Source organism: Carya illinoinensis, chromosome 5, assembly GCF_018687715.1.
Source record: "Carya illinoinensis cultivar Pawnee chromosome 5, C.illinoinensisPawnee_v1, whole genome shotgun sequence".
In the NCBI taxonomy this organism is placed as follows: domain Eukaryota; kingdom Viridiplantae; phylum Streptophyta; class Magnoliopsida; order Fagales; family Juglandaceae; genus Carya; species Carya illinoinensis.
This window is the reverse complement of record NC_056756.1, coordinates 46737791-46764791: the sequence shown is the minus strand read 5'-3', so window position 1 is coordinate 46764791 and position 27001 is coordinate 46737791. Positions and strand designations below refer to the sequence as shown.

The 27001-nt window shown below is 32.2% G+C and overlaps 2 protein-coding genes across 4 annotated transcripts; both read left to right on the top strand.

Moving 5' to 3' along the window:
* The first annotated feature begins 12360 nt into the window (after window positions 1-12360).
* On the top strand, window positions 12361-16765 carry LOC122309904 (probable pectinesterase/pectinesterase inhibitor 61). Its single transcript, XM_043123673.1, has 3 exons — window positions 12361-13545; window positions 13846-13982; window positions 15704-16765. Exons 1-3 carry the CDS (start codon window positions 12584-12586, stop codon window positions 16399-16401), a joined length of 1797 nt encoding a protein of 598 aa, XP_042979607.1. The 5' UTR covers window positions 12361-12583; the 3' UTR covers window positions 16402-16765.
* A 3232-nt stretch (window positions 16766-19997) lies between these two features.
* Window positions 19998-26939, top strand: LOC122308998 (SEC12-like protein 2). 3 transcript variants are annotated; one of them, XM_043122318.1, is made up of 10 exons: window positions 19998-20524; window positions 20867-20961; window positions 22501-22651; window positions 24221-24312; window positions 24487-24586; window positions 24863-24938; window positions 25034-25154; window positions 25660-25776; window positions 25882-25949; window positions 26516-26939. In XM_043122318.1, the coding sequence occupies exons 1-10, from the start codon at window positions 20219-20221 to the stop codon at window positions 26605-26607; spliced, it is 1218 nt and encodes a 405-aa protein (XP_042978252.1). In that variant the 5' UTR covers window positions 19998-20218; the 3' UTR covers window positions 26608-26939. The 3 variants fall into 3 exon arrangements, with proteins under 3 accessions (XP_042978252.1, XP_042978251.1, XP_042978253.1); XM_043122317.1 differs by lacking the exon at window positions 26516-26939 and adding an exon at window positions 26207-26359; XM_043122319.1 differs by having other exon boundaries at window positions 20000-20524; window positions 26640-26939.
* The last annotated feature ends 62 nt before the right edge of the window (window positions 26940-27001 follow it).

Sequence of the window (27001 nt, the reverse complement as noted above, 5' to 3'; positions counted from 1 at the left end):
TATCCGATAAATTCCCACAAATCATATTATATATATATATATATAGATGTATGTATGTATAAAATACTGCGGATCCAACTTAGGTTTTCTTGTGAAAAAGTATAAGTATAATATGATCACTACCTAAGATCACACAAAAGGCAGCACCTAATTTAGATTATCTGACATTTATATATATTATATTTATAGAACATATTATATATATATATATATATATATTGTCTTAATAAAGTTGCCATTTTAATACGAGATCATAAATGTACGTACCATATAATATAATATGCAGGTTAATTAATTTTGGCCTACTTTCTTTTTCTTTTTCTTTTCTTTTTCTTTTTTTTTTTTTTTTTTTTTTTTTTTTTTTTTTGAGAGGAAAACGTAACTTTATTCATTATCATCAACAGAAAAGAATAATATATTGAGGAATCTCATGAAGATCAAACTTTACACCTAAGACTCCCAAAGCATCCTTGCTTAAGGCAAGCAAAGGCATGAGCAGCCTTGTTACAATCCCTCCCAATATGATTCACTGACCATTGATTAAAAACTGTCAAATTCTCAACGATTTCTGCTATAAACAGCAAGTACCATCAACTTGTTGCTTTTGAATCCTTTCAACAACTTGCAGAAAATCAATTCCAATATGACCTACTTTAGACCCAAATCCTTACTGAATTTAATAGCATATAGTGCAACAAGAGTCTCAGCTAGTAATATATCAGGATATAAATCATAGTAATTTCTTCTCAAAGTGCCTACCATAGATCCCTCCCAATCACAATTTATAATTAAGAACTAATTAAGAATGAAAAGAACTAATTTGGTAATATAATATAATTAATGGCATATAATTAAACATATATATAAGCCCAATTATTTATTAAGTTCCATCTTCCATTATATATATGTCATCTCCAAACATACCGATTTATATATATGCTCTATATATGTTTAGAAGCCTGTCAATCGTTAAGTAATTAACTTATAATATTTATATATCCCTTAAAATACAATACATGATCAATTATTAGTTGATATGATTCGAGATGAAAAAATTTTATAAAAGGATAACAGCATTTCTCAATTTCTTAGTTTTGATTAGAAAAGTAGTCATGGATGAATAGCTTTTTGACAATTGGTACATCGAGATGACTCGCTTCCAATACAACTCAGGTGGGTTTGATCATGACTACCTTGTGGAATTGGTTTTCATTAGTGTTGTCACGTTAATGCACATAAAATAACACTGCAATTATACATAATTTGTGACATACGTCAAGTCGTCTTTTTTTTTTATATTAATTAACCATTATGCATGCCTAATATATATTTTAATTTACTTCAATAAAAAGACTTTCGAGACCAATAAATATGAGTACTCCTTTTTGAAAAGTTGTTAAATGATATTGTCACTATCTTTCACACTTTTCACCAAGCTAAATATATATAATAACAATGGATTAATACATGATGAGTTGGATGATTGTTTTAGCACGGGAAGCAAAGCAAATTTTTGGAAAATGGGACTACTACTTTCTGGACCAAACAAAAGCCAGCAAAATCATTTTCACTAGTGTTAATTTGATTGAAATATAATATATATATATATATATAGCCTTGGATTCTCCAATTTGAAAGCAACTTCTCAATTAGCCACAATTTGATTGATTATGATCGTCTTGGCCAATGCTGACTGAAATGTTTGCATCATGATCAGGACGTTCATCAGGATCTGGCTGGCTGGCTAGCAAGCATTTGTATACCATTCATGGTACGTAGATGATCTCGTACAAGTAATTAATATTAGGCCGGTCTAGCTAGCTAACACTGTCAGCAATTGTTCATGAAAGTTGACTCAGTTTTTGTACGTACGGCTCTTTTGAAAATATATTACTTGACAAAGACAAAAAGTAAATTAGTTATGTAATTTAATCTGTATTAAAATGAATGATTCATACCTCGTTACCCCTTATTCATTAATATCAACAGGGGAAGATTAGCTACCAAAATATAGCCAGTCAAGCCCAAGCTCATCATGAAAACATGCCTTTTTGCTCGCACAATATCCTGCACTAAAGAAAAAGAAAATTGGATTTGGGAAAATAAGTAGAAGTACTTTCAAACTTTCAAGAAATCGAAGAATTAGAGGCATACAGCTCATGTAATAATGAATGAATGGAACAATATATACGATTTATACAAATCTTGATGGATGTTCATACACATATAGATTCATTATCGGGGGACAAGATAGCTAGGTGACTTTGAACACTGTTTACAACACAATAGAAAGAAAGTGACAAAACACAGCAATTCAAGTGCATGACAGATGACCAAGCTAGCTAAGGAAAATAGATAAAAAGCGTGAATAACGACGTTGAACTGTGACCACTGAGCAATAATTTTCCAGAAATATAAAGCCACAGTACTGTGGGTCGGAATCGATGTATATGGAAGTAGAACTTTTGAATACTTTCCTGTTAGTCTTGTGGATGGACATCACTTGCAAGTCACTTCGCAATAGTCAGCATTACTGTCATGTTAATGAAACTATACATATAATGTATATATGCATCATGTGCTCTAAAAATGATCAGAAATATATATATCTCAGTTGCATTTTGTGAAAGTCTTGCCGTAGGAGAAACGACAATGTAGAAAACCAAAAAAAAAAAAAAAAAAGTAAATATTGAATTATGCCCAGCTGTTTCATGACGGCAGGTACCTCTAGTGTACTGAAGTACGTACTCCTACGGCCCAATTACATATATAATCGTTTATAAATCAGCTATATATGACCGTGTAAAAGCCGGCCAGATTAGGGAAAAAACTGACTATATAATTGAACCTTTATATTCCGTTTTCTAGACCAGAAAGTTTTCTAAGTAGATAAGGTGCCAAGGGTTGGTGTGTTTTCCAATGAGAAACCTAGAGCGCCATGGAATATCTAGATACATATCATATATGCATGAGTAGTGGGGACTTTAAAATGAAGTTTTATTGGACATTTAAGTCACTATCTTCATAATCAAATCCAAATAATCCTCGAAATAATAAATGTTTATGGGTAGAGTTTTGTTATATATTCTATATACAAGGAATCATGCATGTTTGGGATTTTGGCCCCATGTCCCCTACCACCATGAAAGTGGGCACATGCTTTTTTGTTTGTTTGTTAGCTTGGCCATTCATTCGTATATATCCCTAGCTGGGACCCACTATCCTTTTTCCCACCTAGCTATTTGATCAAGGTGTTCCTCAACAAAAGCAATGTATAATTAAGAGAGACTGAAAAATCATATTTCACAGCTACATAACTCGGTCTTGGGAGGATGTTATTACAAATATAATATAAATAATTAAAGTTGTATTTCTTTTATAAGCTTAAATTTTTTAAACATGTAATGATTTTATATTACATTAGAACAGAAGTCTTGAATTTAAATTTTGATTATATACTCTACCTCATTTATTTTATGTTGGATCTACTCATTAAGGAAAAGTCTCGACTTAAATTTTTAATACAAGTAATAATTTTATATACGTTAACAAAATAAAAGTCTCGTGAGATTGCCCAAAAGTGGGTAGAAGACATAGATCCAAACCCTTATTATAAATTACCCCAATTATAGATCATCATAAAGCGACTATAAATTATCAAGGAAATATCATCCAAAAGAAGCTAAAAATTGGGAAGAGCTATATATATATATATATTATATGTTCTTAGGTTTTACCTGGAAATATTTCTATTTGCAGAAAGGGTAACACCCTTACACTTCATTTATTACTACTTTATTATTCAATTTTTTTTTCTTTTGCTCTTTGAATCTAAATTAAAAGTCTTAGAATATGACCCTCGTGTATAATCTAAAAGAAAATAAATTCAATCAATTAACGTAATCATATAATTTAATTGAAAATAAATTCAATTTTATAAAAATCGACTTTTTTGGCTGTTTGAGCTTCAAAAATACTCTCAAAAGAAAGAGGTCCCTTTTTGTAGCATTCACGATCGAGTGGTATATAATTTACAATTTTATAATTTTTTTTATAATTTTTGTAAATTATAAAGAGAATATCAAACTTATAATTTTTTTATAATTTTATATTAGAATAGAATATATTTTAAAAAAAATTAAATTTATTTTTAATTAAATTACATGACTATGTTAGTTGATTGAAATTTTTTTCTAAATTATATAAATAGGTCATGTTCTGACATTTTTAATGCAGATTCTGAGAGTAAAAGTAAACCAAAAAAGGTTAATAGTAAAGCAATAACAAAGAAAGTTTAAAAGGTATCATTGAGTTGTACAAAACACACTAAGGCTTAGTTTGGATAGTGAGTTGAGATAAGATGGGTTAAGATGATTTGTAAATAATAGTAAAATATTGAGTTGAAATTAGATGAGTTAGAAATAATTTGACTTAAAATTGTTAATGTGAGTTTAGGAATGGAAAGAGAAAAAGTTGAATAAAAATATTATAAATTTAAAATTTTATTAGAATATAATTTTTTGATATTAATTTTATTTTGAAATTTGAAAAAGTTAAAAATATTTTGTTTAGAAATATAGGAAAGTTGTAATAATTAGATAATGATTAGATGTAAAAATTAAAAAATTAAAATTGAGAAGTGTTTGTAAATTTTATAATGGTTGAATATTAAGATAGAATGAGATAAGATAAAATAACAATTAGTAATGCTACATATAATTATAGAGTGCATAAATATCATATAGTCACTTTAAAAAAATAGAGTTTATTATTAAAAAATTAATTTATTTTTATATAAATCTCATATTTATTTATTTTTTTTTAAAATAATTATAATACACTTATACATTTATAAATGTAATTATTATTTCTCAATAAAAATACCTCCCTATCCAAAAGACGTTGATGTCGGACGAAAATGCATGAGTCAATTTCATGCTGCAAGCTTGGATTCGACCGCTTTCAGTACATGCAGTGAATGTGGCAGAAATAGGCCCAAATAGACTCTATTTTTGTCGCAAAAAGGAACCGATCCAAAATAGATCAACTGTGTCATTTTTGCCAAATGTACATGAAATTTGACTGGTAAAAGTACTACCACTATTCCATCATATCGATTTTCCTGCGAAACAAACATATCAGTGGTAACACGTAGTAATTATTAATCCATATATAGCTAAATAGCGTATTTGTTCTCTCGAGAGTTCTCTTAATTTGTTTATATATTTTGACCATCTAAATATATAGTACTTCTTATACACTATATTAATTTATACTCCAAGACGATTAACACTTATACTTGTTTAGATAATGAAAATGTTTATCTTATTTCATCATTATAATTTTTTTAAATTTTTATATAAAATATAATAAATAATTCATAATCTTTTTCAAATTTAGAAATAATAATAATATTAAAAATAATATTTTAATAATATTTTATTTAATTTTCATCTAAAACCATCTCACCTCATTTCACTATCCAAATTACAGCTTAAACTATAAAACGGTAGTTGTACCGTGCACCCTTTTGTTTAGATGGGATGGTCAAGATTGAATGTGTTACGACACTTGTTTTCATCAATTTTTCATCTATCTTTAACAATTATTATTATATGATTTTACCCTTTTAGATTCATGCGTTGTGTGTGTATATATATATATATATATTAAGACCTCATTTGTTTTTAGAAATGAGATGAAATAAGTTGAGATAAGTTAAATAAAATATTATTAGAATATATTATTTTTATATTGAGATTTAAAAATTTTGTATTGAGATTTGAAAAAGTTGAATTATTTATTTTATTTTGTATAAGAATTTGAAAAAATTGTAATGATTAAGATGAGATAAGATGAAAATTTTGTAAAAATAAACGAGGCCTAAATGCATGCTAGCTATCTTACTGGCATTTTTAATTTAGATTTTATACAAAATTTTAAAATATCTCATTTAGCTTCTCAAAAATCTGAAAACACTCATAATTAATTAACCATTTCGAATATATGATTTTTACTCAAAAAAATATTTTAAAAAACTACTTGTGTGTATTATTTTTTCTAAGGCCCAAATTAATTAATTAGTTAGGATTTGGAAATTTAAGGCGTAAGAATTTAGTTATTACATGATTTTAACTTTTTCGACTATATTTTTATATGTCAGTATTTCTTGTATATATATGGACTTTATCCATAAAACCCAACAGTTTAAATAATTATTTCGAGAATTTATGTTCGATTTTTCTTACTGATCTAATGCTTTGTCTCTGCGTACGTTTGAGTTTTTTGTTGGAATTATAATAACTAATTACTAACTTATTTATACTTTACTCTAAAATGATACTATTTTTGATATTAGAGACTCTCCGGCCACCATCACTACTCCCGTCTTACAGTGTTTTGTTTGTGTTTGTAGGCCCAATACCAAGAATTCAAATTACTGAGAGTCCGATTTAAAAACATGCGAAACACGACATTAATAATATATATATATATATATAATTCTCTAAAGAAAAGTGAAATTATATCACAATCATATATACTCCAGCCCTCCCAATGTAAGAAAATGACTTTATTCGTGAATAAATAAATAAATAAATATGGAGGCAAAAATGCAGTCAAACTTAATTATTATTTGTGACGTGTAGCAACATGCATTAATCAATTATGTCAAATTGATAGATATGATAAATCTTCCACAGTCTATTATATTATAGTGTTCGATCGAGTTCTCTATCATTGTCGTCAACGTCATTATCACATTATTAATAATGTTAGAGTACTCTACCTTTATGTTTTAAACTAAATAATTATATATTTATTTTATGAATAATAATATACATCACATTACTATTACGTTACGTAATATGTGACACATTTATCAGTATCATTGAATGATAAAAAAAAAATTATCTAATAAAAAATATTCAATAATAACAAATGTGTCACATCTTATATAATAAGATAATAACGAGGTATAGAATTTTCCCTACTTTATGTATATATATAGATCGAGAGAGTTATGCTACTCATTATCTCTTTTACCATCATCATCTTATCATCATATAATATGATATTAAATGATTGAAAATTATTTATTATATTTTATTTGTATACATATTTTTTAATGTCACATTAAGGGATGATGACAAGATAATAATAAAAAAATAATAATAAATAAATTTTTTATATATATTATAAATAATTTAATTTAATTTTTTCCATCAACTTCAACTTATGAGATAATAAATAACGATTTTATTTGATATAAGAGCAAATATTTTATTAATAAAATATTTTAATTTATGAGATAATTAAATTTACCTCTCTGTATTATATATATATATATATATTCGTCATTAGAACAATAAATTAGATCACAAGTATATAGTAATCTATATACATCATGATCCGGGAGGGCACAGAAAAGACGTGAGTTACTAAAAACTTCGCTATCGATCGACATGCGCGCTTGCAAGGAAGAACCAAAACTTCGCTATCGATCGACATGCTTGCAAGGAAGAAACAAAGAATTGAATGGAGAGACTGTTTTTCTATCTAGTGATTGAGATTTAAAGGATAAATAATATTGTCACATGCACTGGAACTCTGTCGGTGGATTCTCATTAGTCCACGTGATGATCTTTATCTCGAACATTATACATATATACACATATTTAATTAAACCAATCAATCCCTAATTAATTCGTTAATTTTATAAGTATTGAATTTACAAATTGTGACCAAAATTATTAAATATTAAATAAAAAATTATATGTATAATTATTTTTACGTATTATTTTGTGCACTCTGTTAATATAATTAATTACATATTAAAAATAATTAATACAATCAATCACATTGTTAAAATATAAAAAAATATACAAAAATAATTATATATAGATTACATTAATTCTTACGCGACTTTAAATTATATAACAATTATATATTTGAAAGTTAAAATCTTTTATCTATCATCTTCTACCAACTCGTAGCTAGGCTCCATGCACCACATATCTTTCTTTCTTTCATATATAATTGTTGGATCACCCAAAAATTATAAAAATATAATTGATTTGTCACAAAATAGAAAAATTAAAACACCCCGCAATCCCCAAAATCCAAACCAAGACTTTAAGAAAAAAAAAAAAAAATCATATCCCCTAAGAAAGTTCTTAAAAAACTCTTCCTGTCCTCCAAATTTTGATATTGCACTTAAGACCCCTGACAAAATTAAATAAAGGAAATCTTACAAAAGCCCCATCAAGCAGCTCGACTCTCCTATATATATATGCTCCCCAAAAGTTCTAAAAAAGTTATTTGCACCCCAAATTTAAAGAATATAACAAAACCCCACACTCTTTCAAAAAAAAAAACTCTAATAATGTGTGCGTATATATATATAGAAAAAGAGAGTTTCCCCCCCCCCCCCCCCCCCCTCTAAAACTGAAATGTTTATCCCCAAGCCTTTACTAAAATATTGATTTTTATTCCGAATTAAGTTTGGATCCCAAAAAGAGTCTAAAGGTCAAAAGATATATATTTTTCTAAAACCCACAATGCATAATTTTTTCCCATTATTAGTCCCTTCCATCTATTTTCTTATTTTTCTACAAAATCATAATCTCAAATAAAAAAATATTAAATTTTTCATTGCAGGGTGAAAAAAATTTCTTGAATTAATTTAATAGTATTGATATGTTCTTATATATTATCCATAATAATATTATTATAATAAATTAAAATATTATCCCCCCCTACCCCTAGGGTGGCTGAATGGTAAGGCCATTGCCTAAGGCCTCCAACCTATGTAAGGCTCTCAAAATTAAAAATAAGGTATTTTTTATTTTTTATTTTTTGAAAAAAAATAAAACCATTTTTTAAAATAAAATTTTAAATAAATTTTATATTTTTCAATGTGTGCAAGGCCCCATAATAGTAAATTTAATATTTAATATAATAATTATTTATATTTTAAATAATTTTTAAGATCTTGCTAAATTGAAGTATAAAATTTGCATTGAGACTTATTTTTAAGTTGTTATAATAAATACAAATTCAAAAAAATTTATTTAAAGATTTTAAATAAAATCTCATGTTATTGAAAATTTTGAAAATATTCTATATAATAATTTATATTTTATTATATTATAATTACAAATGACTAACTTAAATTTTGTCTTAGGCCTCAATTTATATTGAGCCACCCCTGCAACAACCCCCCAAAACACCAAAAAAACAAAGATAAATTTTTAGCTACGAGAGAAATTTTTATTGTGACTTTTTTTAATGTTTAAAAATATAAAAAATTGTATAAAAAAATTAAAGAATAAAGTTGAAATGGCCTTATTGGAAGGATTCCTCGATGAAAATCTTCGGTAGCTGTAGTGCTACCCATTGTCTAATCATCATTTTGACATGCATGTGTGGTCCACGCATGCACCTTCTTATTGACAACAGTTTTATAGTCTTGCTTCTTCCTAATTTTGAGAAGAGTAATGATACCCAAATAACATATTTCACAACATATGTTGTAAAACGGGAGTATTTTGGTATAATGATGTTATTTTCATAATATAGTTTACAAAAATATCCCTCATTTTAAAACACTATTGTGTAAAAATGTTATAAAAAGTGACGTGTGTTTATCATTTTTCTTTAAAAAATATGCAACTCTCATCCATTTTGCCAGTACTAGGAAACTGTAGAAGATGAGGGGCATGTGGGAAGTTCCATCAGATCCCCTAAAGAATTAATTTTAAGGTTACGTTTTGATATTTATATGATGATTTGTTAATAATAATGAAATAGTGATAAATAATAATGAATAGTTTATAGATAATTATAATAAAGTAGTTTAAAAATATCTTATAATAGTTGTATTTCTAAGAGCACTCTCAATAGGTTGGATAAAATCCAACTTTAACCAAATTTAGCTAATTATAAGACACTTAAAACACCCCACATTGAATTAGGCATGTCTACATAAATGTAGATATTAACTACAATAACTCACTAAATATGTAAGAAATTTGGTTTGATTTATTATTATTAAATATAAAATGTGATAAAAATAAATTAATCAGTTAATATTAATTATTAATTTAATTAGAATATAATTATTATTAATTTTTAATTGATAAAACTACAAAATGAGGAAAAAATAAATTAGATAAAAAAATATTAAATTAATAATATTTTATTATTACATAAAAAGTGAATAAATAATGTAATGGATGTTTGGATTTTAATAAAATAGACAAATGTAAACTCATATGCTGAAGTTCGAATTTACATTTATAGTCAATTCAATGAAAATGCTCAAAAGAGAGACTTAAGTACTAAGTCTGTCCGTACGTATCTCTATGGCCGGCCTGTTGCGGCTAATTTTACGGCCTACAGTATTACAACTTTTAAGAGCATTTTATTTTAATTGTGGGTTTCTTTAGATTCCACGTACCTATTGCTTTTAAATTTGGATAATATCATCTTAATTTAATCAGATTTTTTATATTGATCAGTTTAAATTAAAAATGAGAAATGCTGAAGTACTACTCATAAAACGGCCTTAATATTACTATTGAATTTTTACAACATTAATTAATGATCGAAAATTGAAGAAACTCATCTAATAAAATAGCATTAATTATTAGGAAATTATGGTTCTTCCATTATATATTCTAAATTACGGACCATTAAGAAGTTAAATTAATTTTTTTGATATTATCTTAGTTAATCATCAGCACTTAATTATTAATTAAGAGCTTAATTGCTTTCCTCCTTGGTTGTCTACTCATCTTTAATTTGTAGACGTATTTACTTTTTGTCGTTAAGTTCACTCCAAATGAACTCATCAAATGATCGATCTACGTACTAATTATCACAAAACATGATTAATGTCTGATATTCAGAGATAAAACAATAATAATAATAATAATAATAATAATAATGAGTTGTAAAGATCACTTTTAAACAAGGTCAACCAAGTCTTCATGCATATTAGGTAGCAAAATATTTTTCAAATTCACTCATGAAATAACATCTAAAAAGAGATTAATATATATATATATATATAGCTAGCGCTAGGTGTTTAATTAATAAATTAATTAAACAAAACACAACGGATTAATCTAAATTATCAGCAGAATCAATTTTTATTGTAAATTAAATAGTCATCTTCGTCGTAAACAACAAGTCATAATTATTTTATTCACAATATAAATATGCGGTGATAAAAATTCAGAACCCTATCTCATGCATGTGGGCTGGTGGCTAGGGTGGGTATGCCAATTAATTAAGGTCTGGGGGAAATTATTGCGAACTCTTTTTATGAGATCTTTATTTTATTTATCCTTTTGGATGTTTGAGCCTTTTTACAACTTACAATACATGTGTCAATTACAAAGTCGAGTCAAGCTATGGGTCTTTCTTGCCGATTGTTTTATTAGCTGACTTGCTTTCCAGTGGATCTTTCTTCCTCACTGTTCAATTTTGAAGTCTACTAAAAAAATATTAAATATGATTCAATTTTCTTGTTAGGTGGCATTATAATATATATCATGTATAGAGGCTCATTGAAAATCTCTACCTATAAATTATCTAGCTATTATCGGCTCTCGTGATTCACTATAAAAAAAAAAATGATAATTTGTGATGAATTATATGCGACAAGAATGATTATTTATTATAAAAACCAGACTCATTTGGATAAATAAAAAAATAATCATTTTACAGAAAATATTAATCACAACTGAACAGTTTTCTTGTAGTCATAAAATTGATCACATAAGATCAAATAAATGCTTAATCAATCAGAATGATATTCCTGATCTAGCTCATAGTACTCTCTGCATTGGCATGTAACCGATTGATTAAGCAACAAGCTGAAAAGGAAAAATGTTTGCAAAAAGATATACTTAATTAGAGCTCATGATCATGATCAAGACGATCGAGACCACCCCCATAATATTGGCGCTGACTCTTAGGTCCAGAAACGTATAAAGAGCTCCTAACTTTGGTGAATCGGTACCCAATTGCAGAAAAGAAAGAAAGAATGGGTTCCTTTTAAGTCCCAAATCCACTAACTGATCAAAAGTGCAACTTTAAGCATATGAGTATTCGACGGACTAAAAAATGGGACTTAGCTTAATGCTTAAGACTAAAGAGAATCCACATACATTATATGCACCGGCCTCCCCCTCAGCCTCCTTTCACTTTAACCAAAACCTCACTTTCCTAAATCTTTCCTTGTCCTCAATTATATGACTAATCGATGGAACCATGAATGAAAGAAGACCAAAATGAAAAGCAACCAGATTTAACCCCCCCCCCTCTCTCTCTCTCTCTCTCTCTCTCTCTCTCTCTCTCTCTCTCTCGGCTCAATATGAAGTAGCGGCCAGCTCATGCTCTCCCTAGACATCGACCTCACACCGACCTCCTTTACTATCAATCCCTTTCTATCTTTTATATATTTGGTCACACTACTACTCATGCGCCCATTCCACCTCCATTGTTATACCTTCATAAGCTCTATCTCTCATCTCTTTTCATAAACATAGGCGCTCTCTTTGACGACCCCAGCAAAATGGACTGTAAAATGGACTATGGCAAGCTCCAACAGCCTGACACTCTGGGTGAGTCATCCAGAAGCCACATCCACGTACCGGAAGATGCCAGTACCCTACAGCCCAGCAGAAAGAAGAAAGTGATCCTCCTATCACTGCTCTCAGTCGCTCTAATTGTTGCCGCTGCGATCTCCGCCGTGATTCTGATCGGTCTCCGGGGCGGTATGTCTGACCGACCCGAATCGGCAATCCACCGCAAGCCCACCCAGGCTATCTCCAGGACCTGCAGCAAGACCCGGTATCCGGACCTCTGCGTTAACTCCCTGCTTGATTTCCCGGGCTCGCTCACCGCGTCGGAGCGCGACCTCGTTCACATTTCCTTTAACATGACGCTGCAGCGACTGAGCAAAGCCCTCTACTTCTCCTCCGGGATCTCCTACCTCCAGATGGAGCCACGCGTACGTTCCGCCTACGAAGACTGCCTCGAGCTTCTCGACGACTCTGTGGACTCGCTCTCCCGTTCGCTCGTTTCAGTCTCCGGCACCACCTCCACCCAGGACGTGCTGACGTGGCTGAGCGCGGCGCTGACGAACCAAGACACGTGTGAGGAGGGGTTCGAGGACCTGAGCGGGTCCGTCAGGGACCAGATGGCAGCCAGGTTGAAGGACCTGTCTGAGCTGGTAAGCAACTGCCTGGCGATATTCTCGGGGGCAAACACGGACGACTTTTCTGGAGTCCCGATACAGAACAGGCGCAGGTTAATGGAAAACGATATGTCGGTGGAGGTGGAGAATGAGGATGGTTTGCCGAGATGGTTGAACAGGAAGGAGAGGGAATTGCTGGATATGCCGATATCGGCGATACAAGCCGATATAGTGGTGTCTCATGACGGGACTGGAACGTATAAGACGATTGCAGAGGCGATCAAGAAGGCACCCGAGCATAGTTCTCGACGGACGATTATTTACGTGAAGGCAGGAAGGTAAAATTCAATTCACTTTTCCCCTTTCTTTTTTTTGTCAAAATAATAATAATAATAATAATAATTATAACAACTTTACAGCTATAATTGTCACCTTTATTATTGTGATAGTACAACGACGGTGGTTAAAGGAATAATTATGGAAAATTTAGTTTCCGACGTTTTTGGGTATTTTCTTAGGGGCAGTGGTAATTGGCTCATTGACTTCGCCTCACTAACCATTCTCTATACGAATTATTTTTAATATGATTTATTTTCTTAATTTTGATATTAATTAAAAAAAGCTGTTGTGTTTTTAAGGTATGCTGAGGAAAACTTGAAAGTGGGAAGGAAGAAGACGAACTTGATGTTTATAGGTGACGGGAGGGGTAAGACGATCATCTCGGGTAGCAAAAGTGTTTTCAATAAGGTAACGACATTCCACACCGCATCGTTCGGTAAGTTCTGCTTTACGACGATTCTCTGGCGGTTCTGCTGTCGTATAATTTTTCTATTATTGTTCTTTTTGTTTCTGTCAGTAAGAAATCTGTGGGCCATCACCGTGCATGATGTAGGAAGTTGCACGTGGTTTGTCCCATTCATATTTTAATGCCAGTTATCCGATCCATCCATGATTGCATGTGGTTCTTGTCCATTTTGGTCGGAATTGCCCTCTTGAAATTCCCCAAGTTTCAGCCAATTTATCTTTTTAAAAATCTAATAAAAGAGTTTGGAGTTGAAGGGGGAAATTAAAATATATGGATAGAGTTTTTTTTTTTTTTTTTGATGAAAAAATATATGGATAGAGTTGAAGGGTGTAAGTTGGCTCGTTTCTCCAAGCATGAAAGCTATATTTAGGGGCTGAAATGATCTTCGAATGCTTGTCTGTTTCTAGTTTTTTTCAACCTGGGATGTTCTCGTTTTCAGTGTGCACAGAAATTCTGGAAAATTGTGAGCAGTCTTGTCCTGCTTACATCAAAGGGCTTTGTTAGGCGTAATAGGTAAAGGGATTTGCTACGTACAATCGGGAAATGCAATCGGCGTGCAGTTGGCTGTATAGAATAAATAAAAAAAATTATAAAAAAATTATTTTATATTCAGGAAGACCTATATGAATTATAAAAAGTTATAAAAATAATTTTTTTTTCATGTAGGTCCCGTATTAATTTTTTTTTTACAACCGACTGCACTCCGATTGCATTTTCCAACTGCACAAATCATTTCTGATAGGTAAATACAGTCGGCCGTATAGAATTAATAAAAAAAATTATAATTGTATAGAATAAATAAAAAAAAATTATTTTTTTATATAAATTTTATATTAATTTATTTTTTTTAAATAATTATACGCCAACTGTATTTATTAATTACAAAAATCATTTCTCTACATCAAATCATGCTTATCAGTCTCACTCGTAAACGTAAATAGACATCAGCACACTGTCCCAATTCCCAAACATAACAGGTGGCTACAAGTTAAAGAAACAGAAATCAAATTGTCGGTGTGGGTCACTGGTATAAAGCGAATTGTAAATCAGTTTTGTGTTTAACTAAAGTCACCGCAATCAAAAAGAGCCTGTGGTATTTTTTCCTAGGATGAAAGGACGGACGACTTTTCTTGAATTCAGTAATTGAAGAGATGTTTATTTATTGAAGGACAATGTTATGTGCACATACTATTATCACCGATCAAGAATTTTTTTTTTACTTTTTTTTAAAATATTTTTTTTAAAGATATTTAAAGATTTTTAAAAATAAAAAAATTATAAATTTATTTAAAATACTTTCTTAATTATTAAATAAAATAAATAAAAAATAAAATAGAAATCGGTATAAACTTTCCATAGAGACTTTTTGTAAGAATAGTATTTCCTTTATTGAAAGCCACTGAAATTCCATTCCAGTACTCCAATACTATTTACTCTAATACTAAAAGTCTAGACCTCCTAGCTCTTATATTTATTACGGTAAGGTTATTTAGCTTTTAATTATTTAAATAATATTAGATACAATTATAGGATAGACAAGTGTTATATATATTTTTTAAAATAATAATAAATTTTATTATTAAAAAAAATTTGATTTTTATATTTAATCACATTTTCAAAATAATTACACAATTCTTGCACAATTATAAATATATCTCTCTGACTGTTTTCATGGAACTACTGATTTTCAGCGGCAACGGGAGCTGGTTTCATTGCACGGGACATGACATTTGAGAACTTGGCAGGGCCAAGCAAGCACCAAGCAGTGGCGCTTCGTGTTGGTGCGGATCATGGCGTGGTCTACCGCTGCAACATCATCGGCTACCAAGATACGCTCTACGTCCACTCCAATCGCCAGTTCTTCCGCGAATGCGACATCTTTGGCACTGTGGACTTCATATTTGGCAATGCTGCCGTTGTGTTCCAAAACTGTAGCATCTATGCTCGCAAGCCAATGTCCCAGCAGAAGAACACCATCACCGCCCAACACCGCAAAGACCCCAATCAAAACACCGGCATTTCCATCCACGCTTGCCGGATCCTCGCCACCTCCGATCTCGAATCATCCAAAGGTAGCTTCCCGACATATCTAGGCCGTCCATGGAAGATGTACGCCAGGGTTGTCTACATGTTATCCTACATGGGTGATCACATTCATCCACATGGGTGGCTGGAATGGGACGGTTCGTTCGCTTTAGATACACTGTACTACGGCGAATACATGAATTCTGGTCCAGGAGCAGCAGTTGGGCAACGCGTCAAATGGCCAGGTTATCGAGTCATTACGTCGACGGTGGAGGCAAGCAAGTTTACCGTTGCACAGTTTATTTATGGCTCGTCGTGGTTGCCTTCTACCGGAGTGGCATTTTTAGCCGGGCTCTCTGTTTAAATTACACCGGTAGTGTACAATAATAGGGGGTGATAATGCGTAAAATATAGAATTTCTTAAATCCCGATCATCATTTTCAAATCAAAATGCTTAAATCAATTAAATTTGTCACATCAAAATGTGACAAGATTTTAATTATTTAATTTATAAATAATAACTGGGATATGAGGAATTTTATATATATGGTATAATAGGGTAAGAACTAAGAAGAATCTTACAAGTTATCGATGGAGAGAACTGAAAATTTTTGTCTTTATTTTTTTTTTATTTTTTATATATGTTTCTTACCTCTTCTGTATTAATCAATAGCTTATAAGTGTTTATGTGGATTTCTTGTATTATAAAGGTGGAAGAATTTGTCTAATTTATTTCTTCTCTGTGTGAACAATATCAGACATGTGTGCATGGAAAGCGTACGTACCATAAAGTTTTTCTTTTGTTCTCTTGCATCTTGGGAAGTTAACGCGTAGGTAGGTTTCTTCGTAGAAAAAAGTGAAGTCCAGATTTATCTTATTTTAATGTTGTCGGCGGCAGTTGGAAAGATGAATTTCTTCGGGCCAACGAAAAAATGGCCCACATTATTAAAGCTAAAGTTCAATAATGACATTGAATTCAGACCACTAGCTTATCTTATGGGCTAGGACTTTTCTCTTAGCTCCAATCCAAACTATGGCCTCGGCTTTTACGGGAAAAGTCCGACCAGAAAGGAAAATTTTTAGGAAAAGTTCTGATCCTGCCTTCCGATTCGATGTCACTAAATTTTTATATTTGCGAGATTTGACGAATACAATAAGATTGTATTTAAATTTACTTGATCGTGTAATGGTAAAACGTTTGCTTCATTTATTAATTCCAATAATTTACAACCCAACTATGAGCTGAGACTCTCATGATGCCCATATCTAAATAGAACAAAAAAAAAAATTATAACTTCGGAGAAAAATTTATTTGCAAGTCCGTTTATTTGATGTATAAGTATGTCACATCAGGCAACTGTTTTGAATTTAAGAGTAATTGATGCATGAAAAATTCTATAGTATGTCACATCAGGCAACTGTTTTGAATTTAAGAGTAATTGATGCATGAAAAATTCTATTTATTATCACTTATACCGTACACCAACATGGAATTTATCACTTTTGTCCATATTGAGAAGTAACTTGATTCTTGTTGAAAAAATGCATCTACAAATTGTTCACTTCAGCAGTGGTTCTACCGCTCTAGCAAAGCTTCAAATATAGAGTTCGCTTATCACTTGCTCGACGGTCAGCTCAAGCAGGAACCAATCCTAAAGTTTGCTCGTCACTCATTCGACATTAAGTTTGAGCAAAATGCTAGTTAGTCCTAATGTTCACTCAAGCCTCGGTTGACACGCCGCTTAAATGAATATTTAGTTTTAGGGCTTCCTGTGTCGTACAGTATAAATACATGTTATTTTCATTATATTTCATGATTTTGACACTTTTGAGCGACAGAATTATATAAAGAGATTGAGATCCTTTTGTGAGAATTATGAGGACTCATTGGGTGTATTGGGGCACTAAAATTGAGGATTTTATGATTGATCTCTTGTATTTCATTTTTGTTAATAGTAAATTAATTAAGACCTACCCCGCCAGTGGATGTAGACTCACATTGAGCCGAACCACTTAAATCTTGATATTTTGCAAGTGTGATTGTCATTATTTTCTTTTGATTTGCTTCAACTATTTCACTTTAACTTAGCTGCTGATAACCAATTAATTTCAACACCCAATTTAAACACACATATTGATATATAAATATGCGTATTTAAATAGAAAGACAAAATATTGACATATCACATGTTGATATATGATGCAAAAATGATAAAGTAGCATTTTTCTTAAGGTATTTACACCTCGATCGGTTTGCAAATACCAGAACATTGTTACGTAACTTAACCTCAAATCCTTGAAATTTTATTGTACGTGGGATTGGACAAATTGCATAAAGTCACCAGCATTTTAACTTCGTAAGGGCGAGTACTTTTGTTCTCATATATACATGCCTATATATTCCCAAGTCCTTGGTGAATGGACAGAGTAATGACCGGGGTCCCAGCCCTAAGTAGTAAAGGGACCGCCTCCTCTGCCGAGACGGCAATGTCACTCGAGCTGGAATTGGTTCTAAAGGCATTATTTATCCATTTGATATGTGCCACAGGCCAAATACCACATTAATCTCACGTAGTTCTACCCAAAATTTATCCTGCCAGCATCCAGGTATGGGTGATCTATTCGTAGATATGCAAATGAAAGGAGACGGCACCTCTGTATTTATTAAAAAAAACACTCACTCAGGCAGAAGAATCACAACAAATTCATTAAGATAACCCAAGAAAAATTACAAACAGCAACCAATGTTTCTAACGTCTAATATAAAAAATACCCAACCTATCTGTATGTATAAGACATTCGATCCTCAAAAGGTAACCAAGGCCTATTATTTTTGTTTTAAAATTTGAAAATGTTGAATTGCTTTTTATGTTTTATTTGTAAGTTTGAAAAAATTATAATTATTAGATAATGATTAAATGAAAAATCCCTTATGGTTGATAAATCTTATTTTTTTTATCTAATTCCAATATTGGAAAGACTAACTAAAAGACTCTTATGGAAAATGATAAATACAACATTTTTTTCAACTTTTTACACAACCATGCTTTAAATGAGGAGTATTTTTATAAAATAACTTATAAAAGTACCATTATTTTACAAAATCCCTTCATTTTAAGACATGATTATAAAAACTAAAAAGGGTTGTTCGTGCATTTAGTATCACAATTTGAATTTAGAAGTAAAAATTAATTTGAGTTTTTAGATAATAACAGTACTTAATGAGTATACGAGAATAAGCCCCAAATGCATAAGTTTGTACAAGTCCTTTGTAAAAAAATAAAAAATATAAATAAATTAGACTTCATCATAAATAAGTGATATGTTCACATCATTTTATGGTAGGGTCCATTTTTTTTTTTAATAACAAAATACGTGAAATATAGTACATTTTAGTCTTATGTATATTATTATTTATCTAATATAATATAAAAATCCATATAAGTTGATAAATTTATTTTTGTAAGATTATTTTTAAATATAGAAATGATACAAAGATTATTTTTGTAAGATAATTGTACCGCTCAAGTGTACCGCTCACCATTTTAAATTTTTTTACTTAATCATTAAGAAAATAATTTATAATATATTAATATATTTTTTATTTTTTAGATATATTTAAAAAAAAAAAAAAAAAAAAAAAAAAAAAAAAAAAAAAAAAAACCCAAATGCACTATGTGACACCCCTAAAGGTCATTGTTAGACGGCAGCACAACTCTTTTATATAATTAAACATGAGCGCTGCTACTCTGCTCATTGTTCCCGCTAGTAGTTTTTTGAAATTTTTTTTTATCTTTTTAATATTTTTAAAAAAATAAAAAATATATATCAATATACTTAAAATCATTTTTTTAATTATTAAATAAAAAAATTTGACCAATGGTCAACTCGGTATGCATTAGGTGACAAAGTAGTTTTTTTTTTTCCATTAAACATATCTCAAATATACTGTTAGAATACTAATGGAAAAAGGAGAAAAGACAGTCATTCATGAAAGTCGAAACGCTTAGCGGCCAACAGGAATGGGCCGTTAATTAGCTTTGTCATCGCGAAGGAAATGTCTGAAGAGAGTATCGGATTCATAAAGTTGTAAAGGAAGGTGGCTCTTCCAAGAGCTTATTAATTCCTTGACTTCTTCTGCTGGAGAAGCATAGATCTAAGTGGCACTCCAATCAAAGAAAATGGGGAGGAGCAAGGGCCTGGACACTCCCAACTTCCAGAAATACGGCGTCCCGTTCTATTCGGCCGCTTGGGTTCCTTTTAAGAGCATAAGATTCGAGCACGAATCCCAAGGCCAGGAGGAAGACCGCAACCAATCCAGCGATCAAATTTCCAGAGCCGACGGATCTTCTCTGGCTCCGGAGCCCTCCGCCGATTATAACTACATCGCGTTCGCCGGTGGTGGCGGCGAGGGTCGGAGTGGAATCCCGAACGCCGTTGTTCTCGCCCGATTCGACTACACATCTAACGTTCTCTCCAATCAGCCTGTAAGAATTTCTCGTTCAGATTTGAGTTTTGGTTATTGAGTCTTTTTTTCTTGTGCTGAGTTGTAAGTGGAATAAATTTTGGGCTTTGGAATCGCTGTTGAATAATTTTATATACTTTGATTTTTGGTATCAAATTACATGTAAGTCTTTGCTTGCCTAATGTAAAAACCCCATTTTCAGTTAGCTTAGTTTTAATTTTAAGGTTCTAGAGGATCAATGATGATAAGATTGTTAGCTTCCGGAGTTCCGCAATTGTTCAAGACAGTCATGGATTGTTAAATATATTTATCATTTGAGATAATACTTTTTCTTCTATTTATAATGAGTTGTCTTTCATTTCAGGTGGCTAAGCTTGGAACTGACTCTGATTTGCCTTATAGAATGGGGGTTCATCCTGGTCGAGATGGCCTCATTTGTTCAATGCCTAAGAGTTGCAGGTATTCATTCTTTCCATCTTTTTCCACAAATTGACAACCATTATCTAAGGAGTATTATCTCTAGAGCAGCGAAATCGCATAGGTTATGTATCGTAGGGAAGTTCAGAACCTTTGAACTTTTTGTGAACATTTTAAGTATGTGTTACAGTTGGTTGCTTATATATATATATGTATGTATATGTATGTGCGCGCATGTGTTACAGAAGGCTAATTATATATATATATATATATGCAGCAATCTCAAAGTTTGATCTTCTTCTTCTTGTTTCTCTCATAACATAATTAGCCTTCTTGTGTAAAAGGAAAAGGGTTTATGACCAAAGTTTTGAATGTCGTTCCAGTGGCCGTTTCAATTAAGGCATTAGAATGAAATATTTCGATACCGGTACCGTTTCGGGATTAATTATACATTATATATAAATAATTATATGTATATATAAACTATCAACTAATAGAATAAATACATACATATATGTAAGTGTGTATTATGTATATGTGTATATATATATATATGAAATATTTGAAGATTGATAAAATGAATATAAGTTTAAAAAATCACAAATTTGAATTGAGAGACAAAAACAAAGAAAAAAAATAAAAGAATAGAGAAATTATTAAAAAAAAGAGAGAATGAGGGGACATATTTAGAGTTACAAAAAATTTAAAATTATATAAATACATTTTATATTTTAGATCTAATTAAATACCATTTGAATTTAAAATTTACAAAAATACCATTTAAACACAAGACAATAACAAAAACAGTCCGAAACGGAATAGAGTCCGAAATGCCAATTCCAGCTGAAATGGCCAAAATTTGACCAGAATGACCGAAACGGACAGGAACGGGCCGGAATTTGGAGCGAAACGGAACAATGAAGTTTAGTGTATTGGATATTACACCGGTACGGAAAATTTTGGCCAGAACGGCATTCAAAACTATGTTTATGACGCTGTAATAGGCTTCCGACAAATCAGAGAGAGAGAGAGAGAGAGAGAGAGAGAGAGAGAGATTCTCAGTTAACACCAGAGGCATAGTTAAGACAAGAAAGAGAAGCAAAGAGCATGAGAGAGCACGGATATTCCTCCCCTGTTAAAATCATGACTAGGCTGTTTCCAAAATTTGAAATGAATTTCTCATTACTGAACACATTTACAAAATGCACCCACCTGCATTTGAGCTGTATCTGTGGTAGATCTATGCTTCATAGCTTAGAGATGATTGCAATGAAATCATTTAAATTATATGGATCCATTTCTCTTCAAGATCCTGGAATAACTCAATTAATAACCACTGGGGAGGACCTCAAATGGGTGTGCTGTTGTGTTGGATAATATGGAGGCAATTAACGTCATTGTTGTGGTACACGATCTAGAAACTTCATCGTGAAAAACTTGTTTCTCAAAGATATGCTTGAGCACTTAATTAGAGTCCCATATTAACAGACTGTGAAAATAGTTGAGTAAATTAACCCATTAGTTTTGGTCTTTCCAGTTAGTTGAGATTTTTTGATCTATAATTGAGCTCTTTCCATGCAGATGGTTTGAATGGGAAGTAGAAAAGAGTGAGGAAGTTCATAAATTGGGTTTGAAGCTGTCTGGTAAAGTGCTTACCCAGTTGGAAGATGTTGGACAGCAATTAGCATTAGTGTTTAACAAGGAGGGTTCTGCGCTTGCTGCTGGTGGCCAGGTAGATGTTGTCTTTCAACATTTTTCTCACAACTTAACAGACATTACAATTTACATGTCTTCTAACATGAGAAAATAACACTTCAACATATTACGTTCTGACTTTCAGTTTGATTCTGCACTTGAGAGATGGTCGCCTATTAATTAAAATAAACTGAGAACTTGTTTGCTGAGTGAGCACGTTAAAAGGTTTAATTAGAAAAGAAGGGTCTCTCTACACCACTGTCTTCTCTTTTTTTTCATTTATGGGTCTCCCAAGGTAATATCTCCTTTGCATCTCAACTAAGGAATGCTCTATACACAGTATGAAATGGTGGGACTAACATAGTGAGATAAAACTTTGCTATTGATGACTATAAAGGAGGATCTGGCCATTTTATAGAGTTTTACTATAAAAGGAATTATTTTACCAGCCTCATGTAACCAATTAAGGTGAACTTGTTGTGGGCCCAACCATTCTTATGAAAGCTTAGGACTGTTGGATACTGATTTAATTAAACCCTTAAACCCTATGGATTGCAACATTTCACCCTGGTTCCACATCCAATGTTCATGGAATGTCCACCTATCAGCAAGTGACCCAATCTTTTTCTTTCAGCTGCTCCACTTATCTATATTCAATGACTTGAGACTGCACCCGTTTGGAATACCCATAGATTTTGATCGTGTAGGACACCTCTCCATGACTTAAACTCGTGACGTGGTGCAAGCTCTTATCTCAATTATTACAAGTCTAATTATTGTTTCAAAAGTCCCATGCCTATTAGATATTGATGATTTCCTTTTACCCTTAACCCTTAGGATCATGAAAAAAACCAAGCATTTCAGCTGTGAAACTAATTTTTTTCCCCCCCTTATTTTCAGCTGTTTTTGCTCATCTGAATGCAATGGGTAGTCTATTTATCCTCTCTTGTTAAATTACTCAATTTTACTCTACAGCTGTTATCGCTCATCTGAATGCAATGGGTATTCTATTTATCCTCTCTTGTTAAATTACTCAATTTCACTTAAAATAGAAAACTATGCTCAATATGCTCCCTTGTTCCTTTCCAGCCATAGTGTTTCATGTACTCCCTCTCTGGCATGTTCTGAATACATAACTGTGCTTTGGCAACACTCTGAAACTGGCATGGTAGATTATATTAGAAGGTCGTTAGAATAGTTTTCTGGTTTTAATGCAAATCTTAATGAATTAGCATCTTATAATTTTTATTGTGTTAAAAAATGTGGATTCAGGTTCTTAACTCTGTTGGTTTCGTTTGAATTTTATAAGCTAAGTTTTGTTAGGAAATACATCATAGTCATCTACATAAATCAGAATGCAAGTCAAGTTTGCTTTCTAAACTAAATTCTCTTTTTTGGAATATATTGCCTGCTATGGGGTCTATTCTCCGGTTTATCTTTATATTCATTGGCTGATTTTAGTATATTGTTCAATGGAGTTAAGTTTTGCTTCGTCTCTGGACTGAAAGCTTGATTTCCATTATCTGGATTTTCTTTTCCAAAATTTGTCTCTTGTTTCATGCAGATATAAGATGCCATATGATGATCTGAATTCTGTGCGGTACAGGATGGAAATTTGAGGGTCTTCAAGTGGCCTAGCATGGAAATTACTCTCAATGAGGCTGGCGCTCATACCACTTTGAAGGACTTAGACTTCAGGTCTGATAGCATGCATTTGAAATTTCACTCTTTAAGATTACGAGATTTAGAAAATAGAAAAAAGGAAATTTTTTTATACATATTACCTCTCTTTTAATATATCTTTAGTAAGCTCATGTTTCATCCTTTGTCTGAAATGAAGTTAGTTGACGCTCTAGTTTGGTTTTCTTGCAGCCCTGATGGGAAATATCTTGTCTCCTTAGGAAATAGCGGCCCTGCTAGGGTTTGGGGTGTGACTTCCTCAACAGTCATAGCTTCACTTCCAAAGGAAAATGTAAGCAATTCATTGAAATTTTCCAATGAAGGAAAAGCTCATGCAGTCATGGCATTATTGATTGATACTTCGCTTTCTAAGTTGACAGCCGCTTCCAGTCAAGTATATTTGGTTGATGCTTTTAACATGCAGTCATAGCATTATTGATTGTGGGCTTATTGTGGAACCACCTGGCCATGACGTCAGACACTGTCTATTTGAATTAAGTTGAAAGGAGAAAATTCACACATTTCCTTTGATTTGAGCTGATAAATTTCCTATCATCTGTGCATGCAGGATGAGGTTTTTAGCTCATGTAAATTTTCTGAGAGTAGTGATAAGAATCAGGTCCTATATATTGCTGCAGTGACAGGTGCACATTCAGATGAGATGCCATCCTCCCAGTTTATGGTGGTTGTTTACATTACTGTTTAATGAGCTGACCACTGTTATCATTATCCTACATAGGTAAAGGTGGGAGCATCGTGACTTGGAATCCAGCCACGTGGAAGAGGATGGGATCCAAGTCTGTTGCTCGGGACACAATTTCTGCCTTCAATGTTTCACCAGATGGAAAGTTCCTTGCCTGGTAAGATTCACTTGGCTACTTTGAAGTGCTTTACAACATGAATTGTACTCAATTATTTTCAAGTATTGGTATTTGATAGATGCGATTGTGCACATCACCAATGATCCTCCACCTATGTCGTCTACAATGAAAATCCATATAGCCAATGCTCAGCTCTTTACAATGAAAAAGAGTGAACTTGGATGCTTGTGAAGACATCCTGCAAGATGTCAATGCGTTCCCAGGCAACTGGCTTTAAGACAGGCAGTTTATCATGACAGCAAGCTGTTGTTTTCAAGATCACCCGTTCTTCACAGTAATTACCTTTTTTTTCATTATTGATATGGCTAAAGCAGGCTTGCTTGGTTGAATCCTTTGCGGGAAGGATCTCCTCTGTGTGAAAAAGAGAACCAAATCTTCCTTTACTTTCATAACAATGCTTATTGTACAACTATCTAACACTTAACAATTAACATGGAACTTAGTCAGTTTTAACTTATCCTCCCTTTGATTGGTTGACATTCAGCGGGACAATTCAAGGAGACATTTTGATTTTAAATTCAACCAGTATGCGGGTTCAGACAATGGTTAGGAAAGCTCACCTTGGCTTTGTAACTGCCCTGGCATTCTCTCATGACTCAAGGTATCAGTAAGCATATCTGCTCTGCTTCTTAATAACAATTATGCTGCAGCATTTCCCTTATAGGAATAAATAATTTGACGATGAACCATGCAACTTTGAATATAGGGCTTTGGCTTCTGTATCCCTGGACTCAAGTGCGAGGGTGACACTTATTGAGGAGAGGAAGAAAACGGGTATGTGCATTCCTTATTTTCTGATGTATTGAGTAAACTATCTCTGTTTTGTTGGGCTAGCAATGGTCAACGCCATCTACAGCCTAGTCAACCAGTCACTTGATAATATCTGACTTTGGCTCAAAGTGCAAATTTAGGCCTCAAGGATTAGGGTTGTCATGGCTTCGTTGCTTTAGTTGAAAGGATAGTTTCTCTAATGGAACTGACATTGAATTTGGGAAGGATGAATTTAATCCTGAAAGCTTGATAACGGGCAGGAATTGAAATGTTCAAGAGAAACCTGGAAGGGAGATGGGAGAATGGTGGGGAACGCATTCAGATATCTAGGAAGGGCGAGAGACCTGTGCCAAAGTAAAACTATGTTTAAACATATCAGTAGAGATTCATCTGGAATTTCCCTTTTATCGTGCCATCGTTTCTAAAGTTTTAATGGATACGTAATTCTCATTTTAGGGTACACTCTGCGACTGGCTCCTCAATAAATTTTCCGAAACATATTGGTTCTCAAGCCGAATGTTCTTTCATCTAGTAATTATTTGGAGTTAATGTACTTGTAAAAAATATAGGTTCAACAAGAAGTTGGGTTGGGCCAGTTGACCGTCTTGATGGATGGATGGAGCCTGTAATCCCTTCCACGTGTCTGATAATCTATTGTTGAGCCGGGTTTCACTCCACTTGATCTTCTTGCAGGTGGAATGAGCTTATGGGTCATTGTGTTCGTCATTCTACTCGCCGTTGCTGTATATTTTATGAAGAATGAAGGAATCCTTAGCTAGAAGTTGCTGTTTTATTCTGTTTGAATGAGATTTGTACTAGAACTCCAAAATTGTACCGATTGTCAATAAGCAGTTTTGGCCCTTGTTTGAAATTCATGTATGTTTCTTGAAAGAATCCCCCCCTTGATTAGCAAAATGGTCTTCCATTTTTGTATTTTAAAATGAATGTACCTCTACTTTCTTTTAATGACCTTTTCCCACACATCTTGAGATATAACTAGTTTCCGCATCAAACCATAAGCTCATAATTATATGTCAACTATTCCGGATCAAATT